The sequence below is a fragment of the Ylistrum balloti genome, unplaced genomic scaffold (assembly GCF_031769215.1).
Source record: "Ylistrum balloti isolate Yb309-2 unplaced genomic scaffold, AGI_CSIRO_Ybal_v1 Utg372252, whole genome shotgun sequence".
Classification (NCBI taxonomy): domain Eukaryota; kingdom Metazoa; phylum Mollusca; class Bivalvia; order Pectinida; family Pectinidae; genus Ylistrum; species Ylistrum balloti.
Window position 1 is genome coordinate 1 of NW_026783051.1, and position 20,538 is coordinate 20,538.

The following is a 20,538-nucleotide window of genomic DNA, read 5'->3' on the forward strand; positions in this document are numbered from 1 at the left end:
AATGAAAGATGATACAGCGGTTCAAGAGGGAGGGGCCCCAAATTTCCAACGCGAGAACTACAGCAAAAAATTCTTTAACAGTTATGTGGAAAGATTCCCATACATCCAGGCTGTTTAAAAAAAATCCGCCAAAACCCACATTACTCGCATCAGTGTAAAACTGTAAATGTGCTGATGTTTCCCACTTATCAGATAAAAACATGGATGTGCCGTTAAAATAGTCCAAAAATAGTCCCCAAGCGGCTAAATCAGCCCGAGCCTCTTTGCTCAGCCTCCTGTGATGATGTGGTTTTGTTAAGCCACAAGTTAGATCAATCAATCGACGCAAAAAAGGGCGACCTGGCAAAACAACCCTACAAGCAAAGTTAAGCAAGCCTATCAGTGACTGGAGTTCCTTAAGAGTGACTTTGCGGCATCTAGAAAACAACTTCACACAATCCCGCATTTTCTCTAATTTATCCATGGGGAGTCGAGCAACCATAGCAACGCTATCCAACTCAATACCTAGAAAAGTGAGGCAGGTTGTGGGGAACTCTGTTTTGCTTTGTTTGATTGGAATGGCAGTATCAAAACAAAATTGTAAAAAAGTTGTTAGATCCGTGAGACATTTTTCAGTATTAGGAGGGCCTACAAAAAGAAAATCATCCAAAACATGAACTACCCCTGCTACGTTAAACTTGTGTTCTAAAATCCAATGAATAGCAGAGCTGAAGGCCTCAAACAACCTGCAAGAAATGGAACAGCCCATGGGCAGAACCCGATCAAAATAATAGTGACTCTCTATCTTAAAACCTAACAGTTCATAATCCTCTGGATGAATGGGGATTAGCCGAAAAGCTGACTCTGTGTCTGTCTTAGCTAATAGCGACCCTATCCCATATGTTTTCATAAGCTGAATGGCATGATCAATTGTTTGATAACTGACAGTAGAATATTCCGGAGAAATACCATCATTAATTGAAGAACCCTCAGGAAAGGATAAATGATGTATAACTCTGTACTCATTTGGCTCTTTTTTGGGAACCAACCCTAAAGGAGAAACTTGTAAATTAGGGAATGGTGGCTCAGTAAAAGGACCGCTACAGCGACTGTTGTCAAGTTCTTTTTGGATTTTATTTTTTAAAATGTCAATCTGTTCTACTGCCGACTTCAGATTATTAGCCTCACGAAAAATTCTAGGCCCTTCATACTGTAAATGAAAGCTGAACATAAAACCCTGTTCTAAAAAGGCGAATTTTGAGGGGGGGTAACCCTGTAGGTACTCCAGAAATTTAGGAACCCTGATTGGAGTAGGTAAGGAACTACTTTCGGGGAGGTTGACATTGCTGTTTACCTGGTTGAGCTGGGGAGTTACCGGAGCCAGCAGCTGGCTGTCTGTCAGGTTTGGAGGTGTTAAGACAGTTTTTCTGTTGATGTCTGCCACTGCAGACCCCACACCCATGCCAGAATTTACACCTGCTGCCCTTGGCACACTTACCATGCCTGTCATAAGCCCAGCACACTTTCTTGGTGCGCATGCTGGGCTTCTGACCCTGAAAGGGCTGTGGAGGGCAGAGAGCACGAAGGCCAATAGCAGTTGCCTCCATGTACAGCTCAGAATGGGGTAGGTGCCAAGGGGAACTGGGATATAATTGATGCCACATTCTAAAATTAGCATCATAATGCATAGCAGCAGCAATGCCCGACCTCTTGTTGAGTGTTTGTACGATATCTGCATACTTCATTAGGCTGACAGCTGCCTGAGGATAAGCCTGGACATAGATGGACACAAAGATATGAAAAGATATCCACTGTTCAATAGATTTAAAGGAAAAACCTTTATTATTTTTACTCAGCACTAATTGCTGCCCTTGTACTTCAACTTTCAAAGTGTCATTTTCATGGGGTGTCCGTTTAAGCAATAAGCCTAATTCCACATATTCATTATTGAAAATTTTAGACTTGAGTTTGACATCTACAAACATATCAAGAGGACGAGCAATGCTTATACAAGTAACATTTGGGGTCTCACCAGCTACATCCCGAAAAAGATTGGTATAAGACACAGGCCTGTCGACGAGTGGGCTGGTATGCCCTGTTCCTGTGGCTGTAAAGGCAGATGATTGCGGCACTTGTTGTGTTGGTGGCTGATCTGCCAATCCTGTTGCTGCTGCCGGGATGGTATGGGATGGTACCCCGGGTGGACCCTGATGGGATTGGTCGGCAGATCCTAACCCAGCTGTAAGGAATACTGACGACAACACAGGCTGAGATGCCTGTTGATTGGAGGATCCCGCTGCAGCTGCCGGGATGGTGGTGGAGCTAACACTGTGCGGGAAAGACTGGGGTGAAAGTTGGGAGTCCATATTTACATTAAGTGGGACGGGGCGGCTGGAGCTGGCACTGATACTAATTGAATGTTCTGACTCGCCCTGCCCATATCTGTCGCACTGGCAGTTGCTGGAGGGTTGATAGTATACCCTGCCTCTTTCATATAGTTAAACAGCTGTGCAGCTAGGTCAGGGATAGACACATTGGCGGATGCTTGATGCCCAGTTGCTGTCTCATTAACTGTGTCTGTTGGCATACCCCCGGATAACTGGAATTCCCCCAGTACAACCCAGGCATACCTCCGGATGAAATCAAAACACAACAACACAAAACTGGGAATTCCCCCAGAACAATCCAGGCTTACCCCCGGATACCGGATAACAAAAATAGACAAAAACCCGGGAATTCCCCCAGGTCAAATCCAGGCATAAACAACTGGGAGTTCCCCCAGTACAATCCAGGCATACCCCGGGATAACGAGAATAGACGTACAACCTGGGAATACCCCCAGGGCAACCCAGGCATACCCCCGGGAACAAAACCAGACAGACACAAACTCCATGAGTCGACAGTACTGTTTGGGAAGCAGTTTTTTTTTTTTTTATTTTATTTTATTTTCGTAAGAATAACGTAAAGCGACACGCAAACTAATCTGCTGGATGACCCGCGTAAGAAAATTTGCAGTGGCTCGAAACAGACGAAAGTGTGAACGGAGTAGTAGCGCTTAAAAAACAAAAACAAGAATGCGAGTAGCCTCCCTTAAAGCATACACAAGAATATAGGATTGGCAAAAGTGGCGAAAACAAAGCCAAATAAAGCGAAATCAATTTTCTAACATATCGAAAGAATGTAAAGAAAATACGATAATGAAATACGAAACACGAACCGTAGTGGGTGGGGAGGAGGCATGAAAAGTGAAAGGTACATAGGCACAACCGCCGAGCCTTTCATAACCACGAGACGTGGGCGGAAGTAAACAATGGAAATGCGCCTGCGTATAGCGACAGAAACCAAGAAAGAAATTAATATTCAAAAGCTTACCGTATATGGAACTTAGACACGCCCACTTGCTGCACGTAAGCCATACAGAACCGCTCCTCTGACCGAGAGGAGATACCTATGCATCCCTGACGTATTCAAATGAACTCCGTCCCCAGATAGATGAGGGAAGACGCCATCTTTCAATCCCTTATGGCGCCAGAAAAAACATTTGTCCACGACCTTACACTTTGACTTTAAATCAAGATTTATCGAATCCACTGCGGCATTGTACTGTCGGACTGGCACATGTCTCGTATGCTATCGGTAAAACAGTTGTAAAACGCCAACTTTCGTCACTGATAATCCTGAGATTAACCACTCAACCACCGACAACAAATCTATCACAAGAGAGTCCTTGACATCAGCAAAACGTAAACAGTCCAAATCATTGCCTCCAATTTGTAGTAAAACTAAATCGGGACATTGTTCCAACAACATATCTGATACGTCACGAGTGTAAACATCGGGCAGTTTACCACCACTTTTACCAACACAAGACACAACAATATCCATGGGGCTGTTATGAAACCCGAGATTCGCCCATAAACCCTCGAGTGCGCGGTCAAGGCGTTTCACAAAACTGTGTCCAATGATCAGCACGGTCGACATGTCGAAAGAACGAACATGAAGGCATATACAAGTACACCCAATAATAAAGAGATAAACTTTTAGCGTAGCTATTAAACAGCAAAACTAATAATTATGTAACATGTATAGACCTTGCTCATCCATCTTATCAGCAGCCTCTGACCTCTGAGTCCAGTGAACCTGTACTTATATCGAAAAATAGATACGAAACTGTGCTCCCTCTACCAATCACCTCCTCTCAATCTGTTTTATGTAATAATAATCATTTCCGTAACATTCTTATATAATTAATTTTAATTAAAATTAAAAATCTCTTGCGGAACATTCATAAATTACATTAAACAAAGTTTAATTTGTATTTATGCTTTTAACAGACTTAGGTGGCTGATAATATCTGATTTTTATGAATTCAGAAAGGCAATTCTTACTTTTAAAATACTTAAATGTCAAGCTCCAAATGTTTTGAATTCAATGTTTACTTATGTAACTAACTAACCCAATATCATAATAGTTATGTGTAGACTTACCGAATCGTCCCTTTTCCTTTTCCTAGATGAAACCTTCTCTTTTTCAATCAAACCGGAAAGCCTTCAGAACTGAGCTGACTAATGTCCCCAACCTAAAATGAATGCATATCAAATTATAAAGTAGGGTTGTATTAAGTTTTGCAGAAGTGACATAAATCTGAATAGGAAATGTTTCTTGAAGATGAGATATTCATTATCAAGCCTCGTGTGGTTGACCGACCAACATATATTGTATTTATTATGGGGTACATAAATATTATATATTTTTTTTAATTTAATATTCCAACCTACCACAAATGTGCCCATGCTGTCGTCTGTACTATAATCAAGGGTTGTATCAATGAATAGATCCTGTGGAGAGGGGCTATCTGGCTGCATCTGCTCTGTTGTGTTCTCGACGATAGAATGACTGTCGACTTGTGCAAAAGACGGACTATCTGTACTTTGATCGAGGGTTGTATCAGTGAATAGATCCCTTTGAGAGAGGCTAACTGGCTGCATCTCTGTTGTGTTCTGGAAGGTAGACTGACTATCGACCTCTCGCAAAGACGGACTATCTGTATTGTGATCAAGGGTTGTATCAATTAATGGATGCCGTGGATAGGGGCTATCTGGCTGCATCTCCTCTGTTGTCTTTTCGACGTTAGACTGACTTTCTACTTGACGCAAAGACTGACTATTCACTGCAGACATGTATTGGTCAGTGCTGTCATCGGAGATGTTATCAATGGCTCCATCTTCCAAAGGAGGGTCCGGAGGAGGCTCACTGCGTGTCACCTTCTGAAAGAATTTTGAAACTGATTATATTACGAATATTTATGTTCATTGCCTTCTTTTTACAACAGGAGGGTATGCATATCATATTTTTGTTATAATTTGATAGATTAAAAAAACTTGTGAAAACATACCTTCCGTATCGTTGTATATCCTCGCCTTCTCGTCATTGTGTCGATAAAACAAAGTGTTTGACCTGACATTTTCCGCCTTATATGCTACCCTAACCCTAACCCTAACCCCCAAAATTATGCTTAAGTGAATACATTAATGCTAACCACGTAACATTTATGCTAATATACAACGGTATTACTCTAGCATTAAAGTTTCTAATTTAGCATGAAGGTATACTTTTTTTTTTTTTTTTTTATTTGGAAGATTGACTTTTTATTGAATGTTTTAAAGACACGTAATACCTGTGTGTAAATGAAGTGGTTTTGTCGACGACGCTGAACAGATCTAAGGGGTGAATGATTCGAAAAGTACATACTTAACTTCATCTGTCCACAATCAAATGGATACCGATATATCACAGAGAAAATATATTTGTCAAATGAAATTCACAACAAATTTCTAAATTGTTAGGTCGGTAATCGATTGGGTATTTGTATTCATGTTTTTTTTTTTTTTTAAACAATCATTTTATTCAAAGAAGCATATGTTATATAACAATACATTACGTGTTACATACAAAACATGTACATTGTTAACTTTACACCACGGACTAAATATACAGTTGTAGATATTTACATTGTTTTCACTCTCTTTCTTTACACTACGGACTAAATATAGATATTTACATTGTTTTCACTCTCTTACTTTACACTACGGACTAAATATAGATATTTACATTGTTTTCACTCTCTTACTTTACACCACGGACTAAATATAGATATTTACATTGTTTCCACTCTTTTACTTTACACCACGGACTTAATGAATATACTAAAAAATACACACACACACATACACACACCTACCCGTGCGACAAACATGAAGAGGTACATACATTTACACTTACATAGCGAGGTCATTACTTTCCGTTACTTAAATCACCCACTGTGCCACACGGCATCGAAGGCTATGCTTTGTGATTGGTAAAAATCATTTCAATACGATAAAAAGAGAATCCAGTACGTCATAAAAGTCATCAACACTACGCACTGTTATAGAGGTATTTACAACAGTCTACAATACTACAGAGGTATTGGTAGATATAGAATATATTAACACTCCGTAACAAAACTCATCTATCTCGCCGAGGTAGGGATAAAAATATAGCTCATAATTGCAAATTATAGTTAAAGTCGCCAGGTTCTATTAATGAAAAATAATGGTAAAAACCAACACAATATTTAAACTAGACTTATTGATGGAATTTGATCCATAAAAGGGTTCCCACACAACCTTGAAAACTTGAAAAAGCCAGGAAAATAGAAAACAAATTTCCTGGTTGGGAAAACTTTGTGAAATATCATAAAAAAAAAAGAAGAAAAAAGCCTGAATTTCATAATTTATAGTTTTGATTATTTGATTCAGTTGATGAAAATTATTTGCACCAACAATAATCAAACAAAGGATATACTAGCCTGGTGTAAAAGAGCCAACATGACTCATTTGGATTAACCAAATATAAGTAATACATGTATTTATTTGTTGAATCTGACTACAACATAGTACATCTTTGCAGAACAGTAAGAAGCTGCATGCAATGTTATATATTCCAAAACCTTGGATTGTAGATTACCTTGAATTTCTCTTTATGACCTTGGAAAAGCCTTGAAAAGGCCTTGAATTCTGACATCAAATAAGTGAGGGAACCCTGCCATAACTATAAAGATACAATGGCCGTTATTTTGCAAAATTCAATGTGTTACCTTTTTTTTAAAAATATATGAAAGCTTTCTGCTATATATAGTATATGGAGTACTGAGGTAATCAAAGATATCTAGGACTTTTAATTAATATCAAGATCTGATAACACATTTGACAGACTTGAATGTATATTACCGAGGTATTAACACTTGACAGACTTGAATGTATATTACCGAGGTATTAACACTTGACAGACTTGAATGTATAGTACCGAGGTATTAACACTTGACAGACTTGAGTGTATATTACCGAGGTATTAACACTTGACAGACATGAGTGTATATTACCGAGGTATTTACACTTTTGACAGACTTGAGTGTATATTACCGAGGTATTAACACTTGACAGACTTGAGTGTATATTACCGAGGTATTAACACTTTTGACAGACATGAGTGTATATTACCGAGGTATTAACACTTGACAGACTTGAATGTATATTACCGAGGTATTAACACTTTTGACAGACATGAGTGTATATTACCGAGGTATTAACACTTTTGACAGACATGAGTGTATATTACCGAGGTATTAACACTTTTGACAGACACGAGCGTATATTACCGAGGTACAGTATTAACACTTTTGACAGACATGAGTGTATATTACCGAGGTATTAACACTTTTGACAAATGAGTGTATATTCCCGAGGTATTAACACTTTTGACAAACGTGAGTGTATATTCCCGAGGTACAGTATTAACACTTTTGACAGACATAAGTGTATATTACCGAGGTATTTACATTTTTGACAGACATGAGTGTATATTCCCGAGGTATTTACACTTTTGACAGACATGAGTGTATATTACCGAGGTATTAACACTTTTGACAGACATGAGTGTATATTCCCGAGGTATTTTCACTTTTGACAGACTTGAGTGTATATTTCAAATTTCGTACAGACCCCTTATATAAACATCAACACTTTGTCAGGACCGTCTCAGCATTTCTGACAAGTCCGAGCAGAATCCCACCGGTGGAACTCTAGAAGAGCAATCAGGTCAGATGACATAAAAAAAAGCATGCAGACACAAACCTATGCCGACAGCAATATATTCACACTTGGTCATCTATTATTTCATTACTTCAAATTACTGTGTAATGAACCAAATCATGAGATTAAATGTGTTTTTGTGAAATCATGTTTGACCCTTAATCACTTTTTCCAGGAAACAAGAGGTGACTGGAACACCAGGAATATATTACAATTTTACCAATCAAAATTAATTGACTGCAACCAGAAGTTCCAAATGTGACTCAGTAATAAGAATAGACCCCATATAAAATTACTGTCAATATGAAAAAGAAAATTAAGAAGACATGATGTAAAGTTTTTATTGATAAAAACAAAAAAATCATGACAATAATGAAGTTTGGAACCTGCAAAGCAACTAAACCAAATCATGGTGTGTATGTAAAAATACAGGAAACAGTTTAGGAATATTCACCACCATTAAATTAGTAGTTCTGCACACACATTTACTCATCTTTACATAACAGCATTGGAACAAACCAAGTACAGAATAATAAAACAGGAAATATGATAATAATTATATGTTATTGCAATATTCATGAAAAACCTTTCATGCAAAAAGTGTGATTTGTGTTGCTATTTATTCTGTTTAAAATGACCCAATTACCATGGATCCATTTCAGGATTGTTTTACAAAAATATTGAAAATTAGAAGCGGATGTAAACTATCGAGTAATTTTTATTTATGTTTAACAACTACAAGTTATATTCATAGAGAAAAACACAACTACAAAATTGAGAAAACATTATGAGTAAGACAACAGAAAAAAACAGAATTTGACCATAAGGTCACAAACATTGCAATTTCTTGACTCACTTGAGTTAACATTTATTTTCAGATAGAAAAAAATAAAATAAAAAGAGATACATGAACATAGATAAAATTGTCTGTAAAACATTGCATCATTCTTAATAAGGAGGCTCCCAGAATTTTTCAATAAAATTCCTAAACATAAGATAGTAAAATGCCATGTTGTGCTAGAAAGTTTTGATCTAACGCTTGGCCACTTGGAGAGCAATCTTTATTTTATCATATAGCTATTTTGAATATATTCATGTAATATTCTGTATCTGATTCAGTTGCAAAACCACATATAAAGTAGCAATTGAAGAGAAACAGAATTTTCTGCATAACAAAATTATGGTAAAAAATTATACCTAATATGGGCACCTCCTTTGGCAAGTTACCCACACCAAATGCCATTATCAAGAATTATACAGTTATTTCTGAAAAATATCAGACTTTATTGCCAACCTGATTTACTGTATATAATCATACAAAATAAAACTAGAAAACTGATGTACTTCATCAAAAAAAGGCCCCCAGCCAATTGCAACTCTAAATTCAGAAATACAGGTGTGTAAATTGACCAATTAGAAAGAGGCTTCCATTTTTGCTAACATGGCAACCAAACTGTTATGACTATGTTAGACATAAATCATAAGTTCTACAAAGCAAATTTGATCTACATAAAAAATAAGTAGATTTTGACCAACTAGAAGCCTTCATTAAACTAATTGAATTACAATTTAAATCCATTGCCCTATGAATCACTCTTATCACTTTTAAGTGTAATCAGAATTGGTTTACTAGAACAGTAATTATATTCCAAAATGTTCCACATTGGAAGTGAGGCCCTGGTGACCATTTTGGATTACCAAGAAAAAATTAAACGATTACTGCACATCTACAAACCATAGGCTATTACCATGTGCACTTTTAAATAATCTATGCAAACCAAATATAAATGGACAGACAGACAAGGTAGTTCCGATAGGGCTCATGTATCATAGATGCGGAAACTACATACTTCATAAGGGCTATTACAAAACATCAACCCTGGGGAAGGACCCTTGAATTAATTGCTTCTATAATAACCTCTTTCTCTCATTACATCATCAATGTAAACTTGTATCACCTTGTTTGCTCACCCCTCCCCTCACTCAGGTGTTTAATTCGAATCAACTTCTATACTTTATTCAGATGCAATACCTTTGCAATAGGCTAAAGAAAAATGTACTTGTTTCTCAGGTCCTCTTTCATCCAATAAAAGTGTTATTAAAAAAGATATTGCCACCTAGGGCATTTACCAATCTTCATACTGTAGAAGCTACAAGTATGTGTAGAAGAATCAAACAGGAAAAGAATCTTTGGCGAAAATGCTGATGAACATACTGATGGACGCAATGATAACAAGAATTATAACACTTACCAAAGTACAAAAAAAATAAAATCATTTCAATGAAATGACTAAAATGTGATTACATACTTTGATAGTTGTTCAAAACTTCTAAACTTTTGTGGGCCCACATAGCGACCTACCTTTCCTGTTGTTTCAACATTTTTTTGGTTTTGATTTTTTTGCTTGTTATCCAATTATGAATGGTGTTTTTTATTTTCTTCCATTCCAACCCCTTAAGGCAGCTATGTGCTGCAATAGCTTCTTCACATTCTTTCCTTTTGAGTTCCTTGCGAAGGTGGACATTTCCATGAAAAATCAGCTGTAGGCACTGCTGTTGAGTCACGTTTAGCTTCACTTGGCCTGAAAATGACAAGTACAAATTCAAGATGTCATAGACACTATGTCATAGGTAACTTCACTTGAACTAAAACAATTTTAGACAAGACTTAAGGGTAAGTTATTAGTCACTTTAATATCGCTTTGTTCTTGACATCCCCCCCCCCCCAAAAAAAAAAAAAAAATTAAAGTCTGGAAGACATAAATCCCCTGATGCCATGTTTACACTGAATGTGGACAGGATGCATTATTTCATGATTTTGTTCTAAATATAGCAACAGTAACCTGTAGCCTTAGCTTGACCTTGGGACCATGAATTATAATAATATTTTAAAAATGTTCATACTTGACCTTCCCATAAAGTTTTATCAAATTCTGTCGAAGAATTTACTTTTAGAAGTGTTTACATGTAGTTTGAAACAACAGAATTAGTTATCACTTTCTTTATATATAGTAACAGTGACCTTGACTTTAAAACCCTGAATCACCACAGAATCTTAAGTATGTATACTCATATATGACCTTTGTATAAATGTATAAAGTTTGATCAAATGTTAAAGAATGAAGCATGAAATGGACATACAGGAATAAGTTTACAAAATTGCTTATACTAGTATTATTTTGACTTCATCTAAGAGGTTTAATGCTTTAATAAAAAATGATATAATTGATTACATCAAAATTAACTGTTTGGGGAATTGCAAATAAAACAACACAGACATTATTATGATGTCACAATGTTTTTGTTTTTTAATTTTTGTTTGACAAATGGCTATCAAATCATATTATGGAGTTTTAGAAAACTTCTATTGGGTCGAATACAGTATGCTATAATGGTAATGAAATAGTATGACATGCCTTGCTCATAGCAAGCTAGAGATCTCTAGATTGGTGGCCTTTGTCAAGCTGGAGATTTTATTTATGATATTGCTTAAATCTCACAAACAATATTCATATGAGATCTGCAATGATTTGAGGTACATTTTAGCTAAATTTTTATTATGAAAATGTGTTGACACTTTCTTTGTTTTGACAGTCAATCTAATAAGGTGGCTGTGATTTCATTTTTGGAAACAGATGACTTACCCATGTTTCAGTTTTTGATGAAAAGGGTGGTTGATTTGGTAATTTTAAAAAGACAAAATAACCATGACAGAGGAACACTTAAGACATAAAAAAAGTTGTTTACAAACATATTTAGGAATTATACAATCAACAATTATTTAAAACTTTATATCCAGTATTTACTATGTAACAGGCCTTAAATCTTTTTCGATAGTGTATTTTCATAAACAAAAAGACCATAAAAAAGGAGGGAAGCTAATAGAACACGAATACAGCAAAGACTCCATCTGTTTCTACTCCATATACAGTACCTTTTCTATTGGAATGACATGGTCTCGCTACTCTAACAGTGTGGTTCTGCTGGGGATTGGGATTAGGTGTCACTGGAATATATAACAATAGAGCAATTTCTATATATTGCTACACATACACAAATGTTGTTCTTTTTATTACAAAGAATGTCTATAAATCACTGCAGATTTATCAGGGATGCGGTAATTAAAAATGTAATGTGTAAATGAATATTTTTGAAATGAAGTGTCTGGGAAAACATTTGTATGCAATCGTGTTCTTGGTAGTTATAAACTCAGAAACTTTTTTTACTGAAATTGTTACCCCCTAGCAACAGGAAGGTCAGTATTTAAATTAGAGATGTTGTACCTCCATAATGGATAAAAGTTACAAGCTAATTGCAATGAGACTGCATGGAGTACTGTGGATACAGTATGTAACCATTAAGGCATAAGGTGCAAATGTTAATATCAGCACTGTTGCTCATATTTCAAAAACATTTCATCAATAATATGAATTCAAAAGCAATGTATTTGAGTTCCATTTCACATGCATGGAGAAGATATTTTATTGACGAAAGTTCTAACTATGTAAGAGGCGATACTATTAAAATGCTTCACTAACATTCACAGTACTCCCTCCCCAGGGGGCAACAAGGGACATACCAGGACCGAAACTCACAATTCTGATAAAGCACTATATATCTTTAAATCTACTAATTGGAGTTTTTAGTACTAGCAATTCTGGAACTACTAAAGGATTTTTGAAGAAATTAAGAGCTTGTGGTCATTGAAAAACAGCCTCTTTGGAAGGAGTTCCAATTATGTGAAATGTCTAATGTATGCAACCACTATGGACGAAGCATGAAGGCAGCAGGACATCAGATAACTGACCTAATAATAGTTGACAAATGTATTCAACAAAAACTACGAAATCACTATTTATATAATTTCCACAAACTCCTTACCATCAGGCGAAACGTTTTCCATGTCATCATTACTAGGTTCAGACTGATCATTTTCGTTATCAATTGGAAGTTCATCACCACCTTCAGGTTGATCATCAAGCTCCAAGTCTATAATATAGATTAAGCTAACACATATAAAGACAATGATGAGAGTTACATGGTTAAACAATTATATTCCAAATCCTACAACCCTTTACAATAAGAAAGATCAATTCATGCAAGAAAAATTATCTGAGGAACATTGCCAATTATTGACAATTAAGTCTTTTAATTAGGATATGTAGATGAGTTTGCCTTTCTCTCCCATACATGTATACCAAAGGTAAATATATTTAGTGACAATTTTATAGGTACATGACTACGTGTATAAAACACTAGAAATATGCTGGCCCTACTTCATCTGGTGGATTACCAAAAAACTTTAACCTCTCATGTACAAAAATATATGTTTTTACCCCAAAAATTCAAAGATAATTCTGCAGGCTCTATCTCTGCGAGCTAAAAAGTGTGCAAAAACTAGAAAGGTATTGATGAGAAACAGATTCCCAATTCAAATGACATTTCATGGACACAGAAGTAAGTGTCATTATGTGAATACAACAAAAAAAACACCGAAATGATTGTTGTTTCAGATTACTAGACTTGCACTTCTGGTTTTGAAAACGCCCATCTCATTTAACTGATCGTCTGGAATGGGTTGCCTTTTCGATTAGACATTGATTATAATCAATCATCAACACAAGTTTCAGTCCTGCAGAGTTGTAATAAATCAATATAATTATGTACATACCCTCATCAACTGGAATTTCTTCGATTGATTTCCCACTGTACCTGGCCACATCTCCACTGTCAAATGCTGTTAGTAACCTTCCCATTCTTGCAACCTGCAAAGTTTCCTGTGGTAACCTGTAGAATGACCTATGGATTTCAATGTCATGCCCCATAAATCCAGCAATATTTTCCAAGTCATTTTTTGTTAGGTTCAAAACCTGACTTACTGTTGCAACATGCTTTCGAAGCTGGGTGCTAGTAAGGTTTTCAGGTACCGACAGTTTGGCTTCCCTACCAAAACGTCTCAGGCTGTCTGCACTTCTGATTGGATTCAGCGAGTCAAATGAAGACCTTGGGAAAACATACTTGTTATCCGGATGAACACCAGCTGCATCTCTGTATTTCATAAGACACTCTATGCTTTTCTGTAGGGTAGCAGTTAACAAAACTGGGACAATACGTCCCCTTTTTCCACGGATTTCTACTCTTTCGAAGGTAGAACAAAGGACTTTTTCCATTGGACTTAATGATTCTTCAATGTCTTTTAGACAACTCCCTGATTTCTGTCTTTCGCGGTAATCTTTCATGGTGATCCTTTCTGCCTCACCCCCTCTTCTCCTGTTGAATAAAACAAGACGGGCCAAAGTTACTTGGTTCAAAGTATTCCAGGTGTCTTTGGAGAAGCTGATTTTCAGGTTTTCTGTCAGGTCACTAGTTTTTTCTTTCAGGTAATCCTGAACTTTTTTGATGTCCTCTGTCAATGGCAAAAGCTGTCCTTTATTCATCTTTGCTGTGCTCAGGGTCTGAAGGGCCATACCTGACACAGAATCTGTCCATTCCATTTCACACAACGACAGAAAAGCATCAGATTTGGATCCCAATGATGTGTCTTCTGTCATCAAAGCATTCGCTTTCTGGATCATAGCACATTTTTTTAAGAGATGTCCAATCTTTAAAGCAAGCGATGGATTGGCGTATTTGTTGTCATCACAACTGTAGCCACAAAGGTTTTTAGTTGATCTCACAACAGTAGCAAACTTTTCTGGCAAAAGAACATCAGCAAGAGAGTTTATTGCTGGATCCTCTTTCCGTGCACTGATTAAGAACCGACCCAACTCCCTCATTTTCTGACTTACATACACAAACAGATGAGGCAGGTGTCCATGCTTTTGGAAAAGTTTCTCCCCTAGCCGAATTATGGTGGCATCATTGCGGACAACTTGTGTAATTTCATCAGCTTTCATACGGCCAATGACCTCTTTCTGCATGGCTTCACACACATCTGCAGCAGCAGGTAGCAAAAGGTTAGCTTCTGACCTCAGTCTTGGTATGTGTGTGGCATCCTTTCGAAGTGGACACACTTTTCTATGTCTCCATAGGTTTGATTTAAGAAAAAAACCAAGACAATCCTCACATGGCAAATAGTCATGTGGTGAAAGTGTGTTATCTTCATTCCTTGTCCACGTTACAAATATTCCACTTCCACTTTTCAAAACATCAGTGTTGTGATGATAGTCCCCACTATTTCGAAGTTTCAATAAGCCTAGCCTTCTTCCCTCAGACTTTAATGGATGGGATAAAATTCGTTGGACTTCCATTTCATTCTTGTGGGGGCCTAAATAGTGTTTTGTAATGTTTGTATAACCTTCATGGCAATATAAACAGAAATGCTTCTTATCCCAAAACCGAACACCATCCTGATTTTTAGATATTTGCACTTGTAATACACTGCATTTCGAATCAGACAATCTTTCAACCTCAGTGTTATCCCACATTAATTCTGGAAATATTTCTGACATTTTTTCATCCTCTGAATCATCCTCCAAATCTGATTTTGGCACAAAATCTGGATCAGCATCAAAATCTTCCCAATCGTTAAATTCCATGTCTGAAGGCTGGTACATGTCTGAAAGTTGGTCTATATCTGAAAGCTGATCTATGTCTAAGAGCTGGCTGACTGAAGCCTTCGCCATGACTGATTGCTGAATGCCCGAAGGCTGACCCATGTCTGAAGGCTGCCTGACTGACTGAAGGCTGGCTGAAGGCTGGCATCTGGCTGATGATTGGTCCATGTCTGATGATTGGATGAGTGATGATTGGTCCATGTCTGATGATTGGATGAGTGATGATTGGCCCATGTCTGATGATTGGATGAGTGATGATTGGTCCATGTCTGATGATTGGATGAGTGATGATTGGCCCATGTCTAATAATTGGATGAGTGATGATTGGCCCATGTCTGAAGACTGCATTTCTGAAGGCTGTCTGACTGACTGAAGGCTGACTGAAGGCTGGATGTGTGATGATTGGCCTATGTCTGAAGGCTGGATGTGTGATGATTGGCCCATGTCTGAAGACTGCATGTCTGATGATTGGCCCATGTCTGAGGACTGTATGTCTAATGATTGGCCCATGTCTAAAGACTGAATGTCTGATGATTGGTCCATGTCTGAGGACTGCATGTCTAATGATTGGCCCATGTCTGGTGACTGCATGCCTGAAGGCTGTCTGACTGACGGAAGGCTGACTGAAGGCTGGATGTGTGATGATTGGCCCATGTCTGAAGGCTGGATGTGTGATGATTGGCCCATGTCTGAAGACTGCATGTCTGATGATTGGCCCATGTCTGGTGACTGCATGTGTGATGATTGGCCCATCTTTGAAGACTGCATGTCTGATGATTGGCCCATGTCTGAAGACTGCATGTCTGATGACCCTGTATTTGTAACAAGGTCCTGATCTTATATTTGTACAATTTTTAAGTTTAATATCAAATTAGTGTCTCTTAAGTAATATATAGCTGGCATAGGCAGTACTTTATCTTAGAACAATATAACAGCTATTTGTGTAATTATGAATGTAAGTGTGATAAATATAAATGAGAGTTTTGTGGCATAAAAATCATCGTTAGTAATAGTTAGAACCATTAATACATGGAATGTGTTTTTTGCAACATTTTTGCATCATTTTCAAATTTGTTAAGAATATGAGCAAAACTGATGTTGATTTACAAACAATCAATTCTGACCATTAATTAATGTAATTTCAACCAATTTATACTACCACTAATCGTACATCAAACTTATCTGCTTCTTCCCAGCTTCTGATTTTGTTGTCGAGATATAATTATTTTAGGCAATCAAAGCCTTTTAATTAGTTGTTAACTATAAATATTATTTATTTTACAACAAGTAGGAAACAAGATATCTTAACTAACATTAATCACTCTTGGCCCGGATGATAGCGTGCAGGAGTCTTAATGTGGGAGGAAACCAAAGGCCCCACAGAAAATCCATGTGGTTGGGCAGGTGACCCCAAACCTTTTCACATTTGATCGGGTATTCAACAGTCGCCTATGGCTTAGAATTTGGGGACGCAACATGGAAGTTCAAATCATTGGCATTTCAGATATAAATTGATAATTGACCCCAATTAGAAAATGAACCAATTGATCAAGGACGGGTGCAATGAAATTTATCTTTTAAAAACACGGCAATAAAAACATGTCTTTATCAGTTCAAGGGGGGGGGGGGGGCTCAAAGTTTGCCAAAGAGGAATTAAACCCAACAAACTCTGTGATTCCTAACATGAACAGGGAGTATGCATAATGTACATGGGGAAAAATTCCTACCTTTTCCTTGAAGCTTCATAAGGTCCAGCTTATATGACTTCTTGTGTTCTGCAGACAGTTTTCCTGTAAGGTTAAGATGTATTATAAAACATTTCAGCTGCTTTGACCTATTTGGTTGAGGTCCTTCATAATCAACATTTAACTAAACAATATATTACAACATAGAAAACTAATAACTAGCTTTTTATATTTTATGATGTTTGATGTTACTGTACATTGTAAAATTCAAATTGAATTAGAAATACTCTAATTTGCCTGAAATAGACTGGTGACCTCCTCAATGTGGCTTGAAATACATGTATGTATATCATTTAATGTTTCATGATAAATAATTCTTACTCTTAATTGTTAGATGCCATTTGCACATATAATACAAGTGGCAATTCAAGATGGCCACCGGCAGCCATATCCAAATCTGTTATTTTTAGACTTAAACTTTGCTGTAAAACTAGGTCACATGTAGTAAACATGTCTACCAACTTAAGTCATCTTCCTTCCTTGAAAGCATGAAAATGATATTTAGGGCAGCTAAGAATAATGGATTATCCTTAAACAGTAGATTAGCAGTCCTTATTGCAATTAATCCAGAAAACAGTCACTACAATGTCTGCTTAATTTATCTCTAGCCCCATCGGTAGGCTTTGAAGTTACAGTAAAGTGAAGTAGATGTAATCAATTTATATACTGTATTATATTTATGACAGGGAACAAAACTATAGCATAATCAATTTTGGTTCACCTGTATGAATTGGCAAATTTTCATTACAGCTCTGTTTCCAGGATGATCAGCATTGTTTGAAATTAGCTGTTGGACTGCAATTATTGCATTATATAATTCTTTCAAAGAATTACTTCCATAATATTAAATTCAGTATTTGCCGTTGATAAATTGTCAGTCACTAAGATATATATCTGCAGTCACCATTGACTCAATGACCACACATTTAAAGTCGATAAAAAAAGAGGAATGTTTCTGCTCCAAGATACCGTCTCACAGTGGATAGAGATGTGTCATGTGAAATGACAAAATAATGGAATAGCAAACAAATATTAACAATTTTTGTTAAAGTAGAACATTTTACTTGTAGCAGCCCTAATTTATATAATACAGTACCTTTACCTGTAATATGATGATGCAATGCATAACAACAATGTATGTTTCATTTACCTAGAGACTTCTTAATTCTGGTATCATCAGCAGATGGTGGAATGGGACACCAATTACTGCATGTCAATGGAATGCTACAAGGCAAAAGAATAATGAAATAGATTATAAATACAGTATAAAATTCCAGTTAAAAGCAAAAAATACAAAGAAGCAAAATGAAAACTATTGTGCAATAATTAGGTCTAAGGTCGGGTGTCGATAGGGTGGTTCTAATGACCCTCTTCAATAGGCAGGTATTCCCTTCTGCAAAATTAATTGTTTTTGTTTTTTCTGTCTTAGATTTGGATTGTTTACATAGTTTACTCTGCCAGGTTTGTCCGGTGTTATTGACAACACATGTGCATTTGATTTCATTTGAAAATGGCAGTACAAATGTTGGGGTCAGACTGAAAATCTCAAAATGGTTGGGTTACCTCTGAAGCATACATAATTATGTATTGGCCCAATAATTATTAATGTGATAAACACTTTACTTAGTATTTATAACTTACCTAACCTCCTCTTCCTCATTAAGAAATGTTTCGCAACCATCAACCACATACCCTGGCCACCAGATGCCTCCATCTATCTTAATCAGTATTCCACCCAGATTACCATTAGGCTCATGCAAATCTGTAATAAAAATGTCACCAGACTCTATCGTGTTTTCAATTACAGACTCTATCGTGTTTTCAATTACATGACATCCAAATTTCTTCTTACACTATTGTATCTGACTATTTTAATTATCAATATTTTGTTATTGAATTCATAAATAACATCTAAGTAATAGGAGTGCTTTGGCATAAAGAAAACAGCTAGCTTTATTAAAATATGCAAAGATCTGCAGTCAGGCAATCCTTAATATAATCTTTGTTTGGTTCTGACAGATGCAACCTTGCAGCAACTTGTTACTTTGGTTGATATAGCCAAGGTAGTAAAAATATTTCATTTGGATGAAGTATGAAAAGTTCATCATGTAAAAGTAATTATTTATGAGTAGCTACTACAAATAATTTTATAATTTCATTTTTAAACAAAACTTGTTTAAAATGGTGATACAATACCATATAACATTCCTGGTACATATATATGTACTCATGCAGAAACCCAATAATTTTTTTCCAGTTGGCAGTTTATTTTTGGGATGGTCGGTCAGAGTCAAACAAACAATACAAGTATTTTAATTTAGGTCCCATTTTCTTCAGGGGGTTCTATACAGCGGACCTGTGATTTATAAACCAAGCGTACATGTAGAAAAGCACTTACCATTCTGCTTTTTCTTTTTGAGATTTGTCTTTCTCCTTTTCCTCCCCATCTAAATGAAAAACAAGAGATTTATAATTTCCGAAATTGTTGAGCTGAACAAATGCATTCATACATTTGCACATAGAGATGAAATTTGAGTGAATCATCATTGATAGAGACCTAGACACCAAAACATTTTAAAATGATCCTTTTCTTGTAATGTGGTATAAAAATAATAGAGCCAGAGCAAGCTTAGGAATAACAGCACCCAAACCTTTTAATGAAACTTGCTGACATTAGGTGGTAAAATGCTTTGTTGTAACCTGTTTGGTTCCCACGTAGCTATTTGGAGAGGAATCCTCATCTCTATTGATCATAAATAGCTTTAGCCTTAATGTAAAATAATACTTCAGCAACTATCTAATTGTGGTAGTACTATTAATTTCACTACTGTGCCTGATATGATTAATCTTACCTTTAAAGTAAACCATTGCAATGCTTTAACCATCATGCCAATTCATAAGCAAACACATTAAAATTACGAAAAGAACAAAAGTAAATTGCGGCGTAAAATCCAGCTGCACCGTAAAATATCAAAAAGTTGAAACCACAAAGAAATACTTCCAAGACATCAAACTCAAAGTTAGAACAAAAGGAACAAAGTTGGGAGTACTCAAAATCAGAAAGAAAACCAATAAAACCAAAAGGAATGTTGTCATCCATGGTCAAACAAAATGCAAACAAAATCA

At 36.4% G+C, this 20,538-nt stretch overlaps 2 protein-coding genes across 2 annotated transcripts; both read right to left on the reverse strand.

Annotated features, from left to right (window-relative positions):
- Positions 1–144: 144 nt before the first annotated feature.
- Positions 145–1,210, reverse strand: LOC132564393 (uncharacterized; the record flags this gene model as incomplete). The annotated part of the gene is made up of 1 exon (XM_060229044.1): positions 145–1,210. A coding segment is annotated over exon 1 (1,066 nt), but the record flags the coding sequence as incomplete, so codon positions are not given.
- A 6,836-nt stretch (positions 1,211–8,046) lies between these two features.
- On the reverse strand, positions 8,047–20,297 carry LOC132564394 (uncharacterized). The gene is made up of 10 exons (XM_060229045.1): positions 20,265–20,297; positions 19,811–19,859; positions 19,054–19,174; positions 18,563–18,636; positions 17,395–17,457; positions 13,783–16,479; positions 12,993–13,100; positions 12,046–12,117; positions 10,564–10,693; positions 8,047–8,101 (listed from the first exon to the last, which is right to left on the reverse strand). Exons 1-10 carry the CDS (start codon positions 20,295–20,297, stop codon positions 8,047–8,049), a joined length of 3,402 nt encoding a protein of 1,133 aa, XP_060085028.1.
- Between the last annotated feature and the right edge of the window lie 241 nt (positions 20,298–20,538).

Coding starts and splice junctions, on each gene's coding strand:
- LOC132564394 (XM_060229045.1), bottom strand. CDS start 20,297: ATGGTTAAAGCATTGCAATGGTTTACTTTAAAG. Junction 16,480..17,394: donor TATGAAGCTTCAAGGAAAAG/GTAGGAATTTTT, acceptor TTACAAATACAG/GGTCATCAGACATGCAGTCT. Junction 13,101..13,782: donor AGAAATTCCAGTTGATGAGG/GTATGTACATAA, acceptor TCTATATTATAG/ACTTGGAGCTTGATGATCAA.